Genomic DNA, 15211 nt, shown 5'->3' with positions numbered 1-15211 from the left:
CCTCCCCCCTCTCTGGGAGCCGCGGACCGGGATCGCTGATCTGATGGTGAGGGAGCAGAGTTCTCCTTACCTCTCCCCACTTCCTCCGGGGCCCAGCACGTTCCGCTCAGATATGCAGCAGTGTGGATCCCTCCGCTCTAGGTTTTCACTGTCTGGGATTCCGTTGTTGGTCTGTGACTGTTGCTTTTGTTGTATCTTGTCAGGGGAAGAGTTCACGGGAAAGCTCACTCCGCCATGATGCTGATGTCACTCTATCCATATATATATTTTTTTAATAATTTTATTTATTTATTTTTCCCCCAAAGCCCCAGTAGATAGTTGTATGTCATAGCTGCATATCCTTCTAGTTGCTGTATGTGGGACGTGGCCTCAGCATGGCCAGACAAGCAGTGCACCCGTGCACGCCCGGGATCCGAACCCAGGCCACCAGCAGCAGAGCGCGTGCACCCTACCACTAAGCCACGGGGCCGGCCCAATTTTCATATATTTTAATTCTGATATATTTTTAATTTCAGAGCGCATTATTATTGTTTTTGTTGCACAGTCAACTTTCATTTAGAATTATCAACACATTCTTCTCATTGAATTTTCTTTTTCCTCCATCTCTGATCTTCCATTTGAGATTATTTTATTTTTGCCTGAAGAAAATCCATTAGTATTTCCTTCAGTTCCAGTCTACTGGTAATGAATTTCCTTAGATCTTGTTTGTCTGCAAATGTCATCATTCTGTTTCATTTTTAAAGGAATTTTTTTTGCTGGATATAAAATCTAGGTTAGCAGTTATTTTCTTTTCACACTTTGAAGACATGATTCTTCTGTGTTCTGGCTTCTATTGTTTGAGAGGTCAGTTCTCAGCTTAACTACTGTTCCTTAGAAAGTAATCTGTTTTTTCCCTCTGGCTGCTTTTAAGTTTTTTTTTTTTTTTAGCTTTCAGCACTTTTACTATGATATGCCTAAGTGTGGTTTGCTTTTTATGAATTCAGACTGAAGTCTTCTGGAACCTGAGGATTGACCTATTTCATTAGTTTCCAAAAACAACTCCAAGCCATTATCTCTTCAGCCATTGGTGCTGCCTCCTTCTCTCTACTTCCAGGACTCTAGCTGCATGTATGTTAGACTTTCTTACTGTATCCTTTATATTTGTCTATATTCTGTATTTTCTATCCTTTTCTCTCTGTGCTTTAATTTAGATATATTCTTCTGACCTAACTCCAACTTCATTAGTTTCCTCTTTTTGGCTGTATCTATCCTGCTAACAAACACTATCCATTGAATTTTATTTTTCAGTTCTAGGATTTCCGTTTGGTTCTTTTTTTATAGTTTGCGGGTCAGTGATAAAATTCTCAATCTTGTCTTTCATCCTCTTGACCATATTAAGCATAGTCCTTTAAAAGTCTTTGGGAAGACGCCACTATCTGGATCTGCTATAGGTCTGTGTGTCTGTTATTTCTCTTGGTTTACAATCAGTTGTCTTATCTCCTTGGATGCCTGCTTATTTCTGATTGAGTGCTTATCACTGCCCATGAATAAATGTAGAAATAATTTGAGGTCTATGAGGTCATCTCTCTCCAGAGAAAATTTATGTTTGCTGCTGGCAAGGACTGATATGATTTGACTGGAGTCCCAAACAATCTGTGGTCCCCAAACAATACATTAAGGTACATCCTTGGTGGTTCCCAGACTCCAAACTTTGTCTTCCTAGGGGTGTGAGGGTGTTAAAAGTGCTGCTCAGAGTCCTAGCTTCTCAGCCACTCCTCTGGAATTGGCAGGTGCCCCTCAGGAAAAAGCACCCCAAATGCCAGGCTAACCTCTCTCATTTCTTCTCTCTCTTGGATATTGACCCCATAATTATTCCACTGCCTTGTTAGTTCTCTAATACTTTCTGGAAACAGAAGTCCTCCATGGACTGTTTAATTTCACTTATCAGAAAGCCCACGAGAATCTGAATTTAGATATAACATGTTGTTTCCTGTGCCAGTTATTAGGTTTTGTCTTTCAGCTCTATCTTCCCTTCCCCCTTCCAGAAACTGCTTTGTGGTGCTGGAGCTGAGACTCTGAAAACCACATTTCTGTGCTGGCAGATATTCCCTATTAGACTCTGCCCATATGGACACTGGAGGGCAACTGCAGGGTCTGCTCCTGTGAGCATCACCCCAGCTACATTTCTTCAACAAAGCGGAGCAGATTCTTCCCACAGAAGAGGCCGAATCCAGTCTGAAGTTTTTCCAAGACTTGCAGAACCAGCATCGATGCACCTCCTCCTCAGAGGTCCTGGTCCCAGCTCCATAACTCCTCATCAGCAGTGTGCATCCAAGTCCCTTAGGGACCCTTCTCAGAGGTCTGTGTCCCGGCCCCAGAGGACCCTTCCTCTAGGCTGAGACCTTAGTCCCACGTGGCCAACTCCTCTCCCCAGAGGCCTGAGTTCCAGCTCTGCAGAACCCTTCCTCTAAATTGGAATATTTCCAGTTTCTTCCTATCCATCCCTGAGCTCTAGGGGTGGTAGCTTCTTCCTACACTTGGATCTCCATGATAACTTGTGATTCTTATTTCATGTTAACTATGGTCTATTTTGAATTCCCTCTGTTCAATAACTGGTGTGGATTCTGACTGATGCAGTTCCCATCCTGGTCCTTCCTCTATTCTCATTTTATTTACCTCACAACACATTTAGATATTTTGGACTCACTCAGAATGTTATGCCAAGGCTTAACTGTACTCTATTTTGCATTTCTAGAATTTCTATTTGGTTCTTTTTCAAATCTGCTTGGCCATTCTTTATAGTTTCAGGTTTCCTGCAAGTACTTTTTTTCCCGAATGTATTTTTAAGTTTGTCATTTAGCTCTTTAAACACATTTAATAAATTAACTTAAAGTCTACTTGTGATGATCTCATTTTCTCAATCTCTGTGAGTCTGTATCTGCCTCTTGGTCCTCCTGGTTCTTCTGGTGGTGCCTTGTTTCCCTGAGTGGGTTTTGTTTGTTTGTTTGTTTTGTTTTGTTTTTTACCATGAGCTGCTCATTTTCCTTGGAATTTTATTTGTAGGATGAAAGTCTGCAAGAATAACTGTACAATAGATACCCTAGGTGGAATATTAAAGTGTATATGCATAGATGTCACCAAACTGCTCTCCTCATGCCCTTGCCAACACAGAGTTATCAAAGTTTTTGAACTTTACTGATTTGATAGGTAAAAAAAACATAAAGTATATATGTGTAGTGTGTGTGTATATATATATAAATATATAGAGAGATATATAATTAGTATAGTTTTAATTTACCTTTTGCTTATGAGTGAAATTAGGCATTTTTTTCATGTTTAAGAATCAGTTGAGGCCGGCCCCATGGCTTGGCGGTTAAATGCACGTGCTCTGCTACTGGCGGCCCGGGTTCGGGTCCCAGGTGCGCACTGATGCACTGCTTGTCGGGCCATGCTGAGGTGGTGTCCTAGATACAGCAACTAGAAGGAAGTACAACTGTGACACACAGCTGTCTGCTGGGGCTTTGGGAAAAAAAAAAGGAGGAGGATTGGCAATAGATGTTAGCTCAGGGCTGGTCTTCCTCAGTTAAAAGGGGAGGATTGGCATGGATTTTAGCTCAGGGCTGATCTTCCTCACGAAAAATAAAAATAAAAAAGAATCAGTTTTATTTCTTTTTTATGCATTATTTGTTCATATATTTTTGCCCATTTTTCTATTTGGTTGTTGGTCTTATTGAGCTGTGGGAGCTGATCATTTCTATTGTGAAGATAAGAAATCAGCACTAAGGATTGAAAGTTCTTTTCAGGATTACTTGGCAAGTTACCCACCAGCAGTGAGAATATCAGAATCCTTTTCAAGTCAGAACATTTAGTTCCTTTACAAGTCTAGACACCGGACGAGGTCCTGACTTACTACCAATCCTACCATTTTGCTTAACCACAGTTTTCTTAAAATCATTTCTTCAAGGGTGTAAATTTTTAGTTTTGACCAGAAAAAGCCCTGGGTGGGGGAGGATGGTGATTTAGGGAATGATACTATTAATACTAAAGGATTTTTATAATGTTTAAGGTAAAGGGTACTTGGGGTCATAGACATTATCGCCAAAATAGAGAGATTTAGGAAATGTAGTATTACAGCAAAAATTGGCTCTGTTGTTAGGTGAGGCGGCTATATGGATGTTGAAAGGGCAGTTGGCAGAGGTCTGGGCTAATATTGGAAAAGAGATTTAATTTTAAAGTGAACAGTCTGTTCTCTTTTTTAACATATTTTTGGCTACTAGATTGTGAAGCTATTGTGCAAACAATTGCACCATCACTGTGTTAGTCACAGTGGGCCATCCATTTCTTAAAATCACCAGTGAGCAACGTGAAGCATAGAGAAGGATATCGAATATGCTGTGGAGTGTGAAAGCAGAATGCTCAAGGCCTCCCCTTCCCTGACAAACATCTTCTATGCAGCTGAGCCATCTGCATGCGAAACACATCTCCAAACGGTGCCTCACAAAACAACCGACCGCTGGGCAAACCAGGTGTGGGCTCTAGTTCCGGACCAGCTACTACTATCGTGCGGTCACAGGCAATCCAGGTGACCCTCACTGGCCTTCGGTTGGTCCAGCTACTGCTAGATGTGATCTTTGCAGACTCTCAGCACTGATATTCCGACACAGTATTCTCTAGAAATGTAGGAGCCAGCAACGATGTTTCCTAAAGGAGCAGGAGCTGAGCCTTGCCAAGAAACACATCTGCACACACACTTCCGAAACGCCCTTTGCGGTGTTTTTAGCACATCTGTGCCTGAATAAAAAAAGTGTCCCTGAACTCAACTGTCCAGAGTTTGAGGCAGAACTTCGCCGGCCGCCCACCCTGTACACATGGGCTCTAGGCAAGCGCAGTCCAGGAACTTGGTTTACCTCTGCTGAAAACCCCTCACTCCGGGAACTAGCTGAGGGCGACTCACCCCTAGTCTGCCGTCCGCGCACACCTGCCTGAGCACCGGCCCACTGCAGGCAGGGACCCGATCCACCTTACGCGCACACCTGCTCTGGCCACTGGCCGGGAGGTTAGCCCGGGAACACCACAGAGCCCCGCACACAGCTGCCCCGGCCACCCCCCAGGGCAGCACAGACTCGTTCTTGCTGGGGGGTACCGGAAGCGGGACGACACGCGGACTACTTTTCGCGGACCCTCAGGCGGCGGGCGGAGGGATCCCGCGCAGGGTCTGCGCAAAAGTGGGCGCGTGCGGCACGGGGCCCGGAGCAGTGCGCCTGCGCGGCTGCTGCCGCCCCCGCTGGTGCCCGTCAGCCTGCCAGCTCGCCAGCCCGCGCGAGGGGAGCCGCCGCTGCCTCGGCCCTGCGCCCACCATGGCGCAGATCCTCCCCATCCGCCTCCAGAAGCACTTCCAGGTGAGGCCCGGGCTCCGGCGCCAAGGTGGGCGGGTCTCTAGGCGACTCGCGCGCTCCGTCCTGTCAGCCGCACCCACACCTCCCGGAGGACCCGGCGGGAGCGGCCGACTGGCCGGCGGTCCCCGACCCCGTCCCCGGTGGAAGCGGCCGGGGCGCCCAGGTGGTGTCGGGGCGTCGGCCGGTGCAGGGGGAGCCGCGGAGTCGCATGTGCAGACCCGCCAGGTGTGCTGTGGCTGAAACCCGTTATCCGCTCCCCACGGTCGGCTCCGGGGGGTGGTGGTCGAGAAGCACTTCTCGGCGGCGCCGACCTCGACGGTATGCCGAGGGCGCCGGGTGATGGAACCGACATCTGCGTGTGCCCTCCGAGCCTCTGGAAGGCCGACCGACCGGCGGGGCACGTGGGTCCCAGCCCGCGCTCTACAGCCCTGAGCCCTGTGCCCCTGCCGGAGCTCCTCTTGCGTCTCGAGGCCCTTTCCCCGGAGTTTGCGTCTCTTGGCCACCCGAGTCAGTGGGGGGGCTCGTGGGGGAGGAGCTTCAAGGGGTGTGACCAAAGAGGAAAATTAATCATGGTCTGTTTTTAAAAGACCCTTTCAATACAATAACACCCCCAAAGTTGAGCTTTTCCAGGTTTTTCTATCTGTAGCTCTCCTAAAGTATTTGTGCCTCAGGAAAATAAAGATTGGCTGCCTGTGTTTGAACAAGAGTTCAGTACAGGCTGTGCACAGTGCTTCAGTCACATCACACGCACGTGTCACACCTGACAAGGCTGATAGGATCCTCATTTTACAGGTGAGGAGATGGGGCTAGATGAACAGGAGCCACTGGCTCTGTCCTAAGTGCTGTATGTTAGATTATCACAATCCCATAAGACACACATGATCTTCTGTTTTCTAGATGAGGAAACCAAGGCACAAAGATGTTAAATAAATAACCTGGCTTATGTCGTTCAGCGACTAAGAGCAGGATTCAGACTCAGGTCTTTTTGACTATACAGCTGTATAGCAAGGAATGTGGTGGATGGAAAGATCATGTTTTCACCACGCAGAGCACTTTTAATTCTGTATCCAAATGAGAAAGGCCCTGGGAGTCAGATAGTGACCATTCAAATCCTCCCATTCTGCAGATTGGAAACTCGATACCTAGAGTATCCTGCCCTGGTCACTTGGTGAGTGATACAGCTGGGGTTGTGTGGAGGTGGAAGTCTCCTGAACACCCATCTCCTCTCTGGGCTCCATTCTGCCACTAAGCTGAGCTAGTTGCCAGTAATGGGAAATAGCAAAACACAACTACTGCTGATAATTATATAATAATATAGTTATCATTTATTGAGCCATTTCTCCTGCCAATCACTGTACTATATATGTTATAAATCTCATTTAATTTAATCCTCATGATAACTGAGGCACAGTGAGGTTAAATAGTTCAGGTAAAATTACACAGCTAGTAAGTGACAGAGCTTGGGTTCTAACCCAGGTCTCTGACTCCAAAGCATGTGCATTACCTGCTATCTAAATATGTTCTCTTCAAAAGGCAGGGAAGCAGTAAGGCATTGTAAAGTCCCATCAAAGTTCATAATGTCTTGAAGGGATATATTCTATTATCTGGGAAATATTTGTGGCTTGTGGTGTACAGGCCATGTGAAGGGAACTCGGTGGTTTGTGGTCTCTAGCGTTAACCAGGTGTTGAGGCTGCTCCGCACTCCTTGTTTCTCTAGTCTGCACACTCTCCCTTCACTGCAGACATTTCGCAACTTCCGCCTGTTCCTTAAATCTGTGATCCTGCTACCCCACTCGCTGCCAGCAGATGATTGGAGAAACAGAAGCCATAAACGAGGATGTTCCTCACCTTCATGCCTGCAGCATTACAGACTTGTCTGTGGTCACCCTTTCCTGCCTTTTACCTCAGAAGCGAGGTTTTTTCTCTTGTCTGTGTTAGGGGTCCTACATCCTTCCCCCTTTTAACTGGGGCTTGCTCAGTAACATCTTCTGTTTCTGATGTTTTCATCCCTTCCCTCTTGATGACTTCTTCCTGTTTGTGTTCAACCATGCTCGTTATCTTCCATCTTTGCAAACAAACTCTGTCTCTCTCCTGTCCCCTTGAACCTCTTACCTCACAGCCACACGTTGTGAAAGAATTGCCTTATCCCTCCATCACTTCCCTTATGTTCCTCAGTAACCTTCTGTCTGGTTTTTGTCCCCACTGCTCTCTTCCATCTCTTCTTGCCAAGGTCACAAGTCACATATTCTTCCCTTTTTTTTTTTTAACCTTCTAAAAAATGTAAAACCAATTTTTAGTTGGGCCATACAAAACAGGTTGTAGTTTGCCAACCCCACTATAAAAGGTAAACTCAAAGCCCCAGCATCACAAACATCTTGCATGACTTTCCAGCTGCATTTGACACTGTGCTTTACTGCCTTCTCAGGACCCTTTCTCTGCTGATTTCATCTCCCAGGGTTCCTCCTACCTCTCTGCCCACACCCCAGTTTCCTTTGTAGGTTCCTCATATGCATGAGCCTGGGGTCTGTCTTGAACCCCTTTATCTTTTCATTCAGTATGCTCTACTGGGTGATTGTATGTATTCCCATATGCTCAGTGTTCCCAGGCAAGCTGCATATTTTTGCTGAGCCTCAGAAGTGTGTGTAGGAGAGGCAATAGCAGGCTCTGGTTAAGAGCACAGACTGAGGCCAAATGGAAGGGTTTGAATTTGGACTCAGGCACTTACTGGCCATGTGAATTTGGGCAACTTTTGTAACCTTTTTGCGCCTCCATCTCTACGTCTATACAATAGAGATAAATATAGTTCTTGCCTCGTAGAGTTATTGTGAGGTTTTGAGTTAATAAGTGTGATAGGGGCTGGCCCAATGGCGTAATGGTTAAGTGCACGTGCTCTGCTTCAGTGGCCTCAGGGTTCGCAGGTTCAGATCCTGGGCGCAGACCTATGTGCTGCTTATCAAGCCATGCTGTGGCAGGTGTCCCACATAAAATGGAGGAAGATGGGCACAGATGTTAGCTGAGGGCCGATCTTCCTCAGCAAAAAGAGGAGGATTGGCAACAGATGTTAGCTCAGGGCTAATCTTCCTCACCAAAAAAAATAATAATAATAAATGTGATAAATGTGAAGTGTCGAACAGTGTGTGGTACATAATCAAGCACTGTGTTCTTGTCAGCTCTTATTGCCATTGTGACAGCTGTCTGTTGGAGAAGGCCATTGGATGATCCATAGGTTCCTCAGACACATCATGTTCAGAAATAGGGTTCTCTTTTCTCCCCAAATATGTATCTTCTTCAGTTTCCAGCCAGGAACCTAAGAGACATTCCTGAGTTCTCCCTATCCTGTTGGTTCTTCCTCCCGTTCATTTTTGGCATATTCTGCCACTCTCATCATGACTGGCACTGCCCTGGACTGTGCCAATACTCCTCACCTAGATAGCTGCACTCACTTTGTCTGTGGTTGTCTGCCGCTGGTCTTGCCTTCCTGCGGTCCATTCTCTAGCACATAGGCAAAGAGATCTTCTCAAGGATAAACATCTACTTAAAAGTCTGTCAGTGCGTGGTTCCTTGCTGCCTCCAGAATGAAAATGCCAGACTCCTAAGTGCCATGTAAAGTCCTGCCTAATCTAGCATCTTCAGCAATCTTGCGCTCCCCTTCTCGTTCTTCGTTCTTCGAGACCTTCTCTGGAGCCTGACACTCTTGCCCTTGGGCTTTGGCATGTGCCATTGCCTCTTTCCAGGCACATTCCTCCCCTCACCCCTCTCATTACCCAACCAAGTGCTGCTTAGCCTTCTGGTATCTGCTTAAGTGACACTCTCTGAAAGCTGTCCCTGACTTATCAGAGTTAGGAGCCCTTCCTCTGTGCCCCCGTGGCCTTTGGGGCTTTCCTTATGATGGCCCTCATGCCATGCTATTATAGTTGTTCATTTTCCCTGGGGGACCACAAGCTCAGGGAGGGCAGGATCTCCTCTTATTTGCAATTGTATTCCCACTGCCTGATACATAATAGGCCCTCAGATCTTTGAAGGAATGAAACCAATTTCATAATAAAATGTTTGTGTAATCAGTGACTGATCAGTTATAATGTAGATTGTCTAATGACAAGGTTTGTAGGCTTTTCCAGGCCCTCCAGACTGCTCACTTGTGACCAACCTACTGTAAGTCTATTAAGAGTGCTCTGGCTTGCCTCACTGACCTTGCTTTGTTTCTGCCTCACCTCTGTCCACCTGATCACTCCCCCAAACCAAAAATTCCTTAAGAAAAGAAAGTAGAAATCATTTCTCCAGTTGTACAACATTAGGAAGGAGAGAATATAGACCAATGAGTGATAAAATATCAGTTCTATTCATTTAAATTTAGTTTTTCCTCTAGATCTTCGTTTCTGTGCCATGCAGAGAAAAATAATTCCAGCCACTTTTGTGAATCTAATTGTAAGAATATTAATTTTTTTGTTTTTAATTTTTATTTGTTTCTTATGAAAATTCTCAGACCAGGTTTTCCGCAGAGGAAAAACAGTAGTTTTATAGTGGTCAGTGGGAAAAAGAAATAAACTTTTTAGGAATGCACCTAGAGCAGAAGCTGCACTTTTACATATAGTGCATAGTAGTAAAGCATTCCTCTTGAGCGTAAGATCATAGTGATGTATTTCGATTTATTTATCTTGTCACCCTGGTTTTGAGAGGACTGGTTCTGCAGAAATATTTTTCTTGTATTACACTTACTGTTTGAACTATTTTTTTGTTTTGTTGATGTCATAATAGTTTATAACATTGTGAAATTTCAGTGGTACATTATTATTTGTTAGTCATCTATAAATGCGCCCCTTCATCTCTTGTGCCCACCCTCAACCCATTTCCCCCGTTAACCACCAAACTGTTCTCTCTGACAGTGTGTTAGTTTATCTTGCACATATGAGTGAAATCATACAGTGTTTGTCTTCTCTGTCTGGCTTATTTCACTTAAGATAATACCCTCCAGGTCCATCCATGTTGTTGCAAATGGGCTGATTTTGGGTTTTTTTATGGCTGAGTAGTATTCCATTGTATATATATACACCACATCATCTTTATCCAGTTATCTGTTGATGGACACTTGGGTTCCTTCCGCTTCTTGGCTATAGTGAATAATGCTGCGATGAACATAGGGGTGCATAAGCCTCTTTGGATTGTTGAGTTCAAGCTCTTGAGGTAAATACACAGTAGTGGGATAGCTGGATCATAAGGTATTTCTATTTTTAATTTTTTGAGTAATCTCCATGCCGTTTTCATAGAGGCTGCACCAGTTTGCATTCCCACCAGCAGTGAATGAGGGTTTCCTTTTCTCCACAACCTTTCCAAAATTTGTTATTTTTTGTCTTTGTGATTATTGCCATTCTAACAGGTGTAAGGTGACATCTTAGTTTAGTTTTGATTTGCATTTCTCTGATGGTTAGTGATGTTGAACATCTTTTCATGTGCCTATTGGCCATCTGTATATCTTCCTTGGAAAAATATCTGTTCATATCCTTTGCCCGTTTTTTGATTGGGTTGTTTGTTTTTTTATTGTTCAGTTGTGTGAGTTCTTTATATATTATAGAGATTAACCCCTTGTCAGATATATGATTTGCAAATATTTTCTCCCAGCTGGTGGGTTGTCTTTTCGTTTTGATCCTGGTTTCCTTTGCCTTGCAGAAGCTTTTTAATCTGATGAAGTCCCACTTGTTTATTTTTTCTTTTGTTTCCCTTGTTCCAGTAGACATGGAATTCGAAAAGATCCCTCTAAGACTGATGTCAAGGAGTGTACTGCCTATATTTTCTTCTAGGAGTTTTATAGTTTGAAGTCTTACCTTCAAGTCTTAGATCCATTTTGAGTTAATTGTTGTGTATGGTGTAAGACAATGGTCCACTTTCATTCTTTTGCATGTGGCTGTCCAGCTTTCCCAGCACCATTTATTGAAGAGACTTTCCTTTCTCCGCTGTATGTCCTTAGCTCCTTTGTCAAAGATTAACTGTCTGTAGATGTGTGGTTTTATTTCTGGGCTTTCAGTTCCGTTCCATTGATCTGTGTGTCTGTTTTTGTATCAGTACCATGCTGTTTTGATTATTATAGTTTTGTAGTATATTTTGAAGTCAGGGATTGTGATGCCACCAGCTTTGTTCTTTTTTCTCAGGATTGCAGTAGCTAGTCAGTCTTTTGTTGCCCCATATGAATTTTAGGATTCTTTGTTCTATTTCCGTGAAGATTGTCATTGGGATTCTGATTGGGATTGCGTTGAATCTGTAGATTGCTTTAGGTATTGTGGACATTTTAACTATATTCTTTCAATCCGTGTGCATGGAATATCATTCCATTTCTTTATGTCATCATCGATTTCTTTTAATAATGTCTAATAGTTTTTGTTGTATAGGTCTTTTACCTCCTTGGTTAAATTTATTCCTAGATATTTTATTCTTTTGATTGCGCTTGTAAACGGGATTGTATTCTTGAGTTCTCTTTCAGTCAGTTTATTATTAGAGTATAGAAATGCATCTGATCTTTGTAAGTTGATTTTGTACCCTGCAACTTTGCTATAGTTGTTGATGATTTCTAATAGTTTTCTGATGGATTCTTTAGGGTTTTCTATGTATAAAATCATGTCATCTGCAAACAGCAAGAGTTTCACTTCTTCATCACTTATTTGGATTCCTTTTATTCCTTTTTCTTGCCTAATTGCTCTGGCCAAAACCTCCGGTACTATGTTGAATAACAGTGGTGAGAGTGGACACCCTTGTCTTGTTCCTGTTCTCAGAGGGATGGCTTTCAGTTTTTCCCCATTGAGTATGATCTTGGCTGTGGGTTTGTCATATATGGCCTTTATTATGTTGAGGTACTTTCCTTCTATACCCATTTTGTTGAGAGTTTTTATCATAAATGGATGTTGGATCTTGTCACATGCTTTCTCTGCATCTATTGAGATGATCATGTGGTTTTTATTCCTCGTTTTGTTAATGTGGTGTATCACATTGATTTGCAGTGTTAAACCATCCCTGTGTCCCTGGTATAAATCCTACTTGATCGTGTTGTATGATCTTTTTAATGTATTGCTGTATTCGGTTTGCCAGTATTTTGTTGAAGATTTTTGCATCTATGTTCATCAGTGATATTGGCCTGTAATTTTCGTTCTTTGTGTTGTCCTTGTCTGGCTTTGGTATCGGTGATATTGGCCTCGTAGAGTATGTTAGGGAGTGTTCCGTCTTCCTCTGTTTTTTGGAATATTTTGAGAAGGATGGGTATTAAATCTTCTTTGAATGTTTGGTAAAATTCTCTGGAGAAGCCATCTGGTCCTGGACTTTTATTTTTTGGGAGGTTTTTGATTACTGTTTCGATCTCTTGTGGTTGATCTGTTCAGATTCTCTATTTCTTCTTGATTCAATTTTGGGAGGTTGTATGAGTCTAAGAATTTATCCATTTCTTCTAGATTGTCCAATTTGTTGGCATATAGTTTTTTGTAGTATTCTCTTATCATCCTTTGTTTCTGTGGTAGCCATTGTAATTTCTCCTCTTTGATTTCTAATTTTATTTATATGATCCTTCTCTCTTTTTTTTTCTTGGTGAGCCTGGCTAAGGGTTTGTCAATTTTGTTTATCTTCTCAAAGAACCAGCTCTTTGTTTCATTGATCCTTTCTACTGTTTTTTTGGTTTCAATTTCATTTATTTCTGCTCTAATTTTTATTATTTCCCTCCTTCTGCTGACTTTGGGCTTTGTTCTTCTTTTTCTAATTCTCTTAGGTGTAGTTTAAGATTGCTTATTTGGGATTTTTCTTGTTTGTTAAGGTGGGCCTGTATTGCTATGAATTTCCCTCTCAGGACCACTTTTGCTGCATCCCATATGAGTTGGTATGGTACTTTCATTTTCATTTGTCTGCAGCTATTCTTTGATTTCTCCTTTAATTTCTTCAGTGATCCATTGGTTGTTCAGTAGCATGTTGTTTAATCTCCACATCTTTGTCACTTTCCTAGTTATTTTCTTGCAGTTGATTTCTAGTTTGATAGCATTATGGTCGGAAAATATGCTTGTTATGATTTCAATCTTCTTAAATTTATAGAAGCTTGCCTTCTTTCCCAACACATGGTCTATCCTTGAGAGTGTTCCATGTGCGCTTGAGAAGAATGTGTATTCTCCTGTGTTTGGATGGAGTGCTCTCTCTATATATCTATTAAGTCCATCTGGTCTAATTTTTTTTTTGTGAGGAAGATCAGCCCTGAGCTAACATCCATGCCAATCCTCCTCTTTTTGCTGAGGAAGACTGGCCCTGAGCTAACATCCATGCCCATCTTCCTCCACTTTATATGAGATGCCGCCACAGCATGGCCTGACAAGCGGTGCATCGGTGCGCACCTGGGATCCGAACCCGGGCCGCCAGCAGTGGAGCGCGCGCACTTAACCGCTATGCTATGGGGCCGGCCCCTGGTCTAATTTTTTAAGTCCACTATTTCTGTATTGACTTTCTGTCTGGATGTTCTATCCATTGATGTAAGTGGGGTGTTAAGGTCCCCTACTATTATTGTGTTGTTGTTGATATCTCCTTTTAGATTTGTTAATAGTTGCTTTATGTACTTTGGTGCTCCTGTGTTGGGTGCATATGTATTCATAAGTGAAATGTCTTCTTGGTGGAGTGTCCCTTTTGTCATTATATGTTGCCCCTCTTTGTCTCTCATTACTTGTTTTATCTTGCAGTCTACTTTGTCTGGTATAAGTATGGCAACACCTGCTTTCATTTGCCATTAGCTTGGAGTATCGTCTTCCCTTCCTTCACTCTAAGCCTGTGTTTGTCTTTAGAGCTGAGATGTTTTTCCTGGAGGCGGCAAATTGTTGGGTCTTGTTTTTTAATCCATCCAGCCACTCTGTGTCTTTTGATTGTGAAATTCAATGCATTTATGTTTAGAGTGATTATTGATATATGAGGGCTTAATGCTGCCATTTTATCACTTGCTTTCAGTTGTTATGTATTTCTCTTGTTTCTCATCCCATATATTTCTGACTGCCAGTTGTGCCAGTTCTGGTGACTCTCTATGATGGTTTTCTCAGTTTTCTCTTTATCATTTGTGTCTTTGTTCTGATTTTTTGTTTAGTTGTTACCGTGAGGTTTGTATAAAAGATATCATAGATGAGATAGTCCATTCCCTGATAGCCTCTTTTTCCCCTAGTCTAAGCAGGTTTCATCCCTTTGCTCTTCCCCTTCTAACTTGTTGTCACAGTTTATTCCGTTATTTGTTGTGAATTTGTGGTTAAAATGAAGTGGGAATATTTATTTTCAATGTTTTCCTTCCCTTTATCTTTAGAGTTATGATTATTTGCTAATCTGTTCTGATAGAGAGTTGCAATTTTCTGATTTTGTCTGCCTATTTATCTCCTTGCTCAAGGCTTTGTAAACCCTTTCTTCTTTTTTTTTTTTTCAGATCTGAGGGCCTTCTTGATCAAATCTTGTAGGGGCAGTCTTGTGGCAATGAACTCCCTCAGCTTTTGTTTATCTGGGAAAGTTTTTATTTCTCCATCATATCTGAAAGATATTTTCACTGGATATAGTATTCTTGGCTGAAAGTTTTTGTCTTTCAAAATTTTGAATATATCATTCCACTCTCCTAACCTGTAGGGTTTCTGCTGAGAAATCCGCTGCAAGCCTGATAGGGGTTCCTTTGTAGGTTATAATCTTCTGTCTTGCTGCCCTTAATATTTTTTCTTTGTCATTGATTTTTGCCAGCTTTACTAATATATACCTTGGAGAAGGTCTTTTTACGTTGATGTAATTAGAAGTTCTGTTGGCTTCTTTTACATGTAGTTCCAGCTCCTCCAGGTTTGGGAAGTTCTCAGTTATTGTTCTTT

General features: G+C 42.8%; 1 protein-coding gene across 1 annotated transcript in view; it reads left to right on the top strand.

The window, feature by feature from the left end:
• The first annotated feature begins 5293 nt into the window (after positions 1-5293).
• CLTCL1 (clathrin heavy chain like 1) overlaps positions 5294-15211 on the top strand; it is a 118370-nt gene continuing 108452 nt past the window's right edge. Inside the window, 1 exon segment of the mRNA XM_058532261.1 lies at positions 5294-5378. Within this exon segment, the coding sequence (XP_058388244.1) occupies positions 5337-5378 (42 nt within the window). The 5' untranslated portion in view covers positions 5294-5336.

This window comes from Diceros bicornis, chromosome 35 (genome assembly GCF_020826845.1).
Source record: "Diceros bicornis minor isolate mBicDic1 chromosome 35, mDicBic1.mat.cur, whole genome shotgun sequence".
Classification (NCBI taxonomy): Eukaryota; Metazoa; Chordata; class Mammalia; order Perissodactyla; family Rhinocerotidae; genus Diceros; species Diceros bicornis.
The sequence above is the reverse complement of the archived record's forward strand: the minus strand, read 5'-3'. Positions and strand labels throughout refer to the sequence as shown.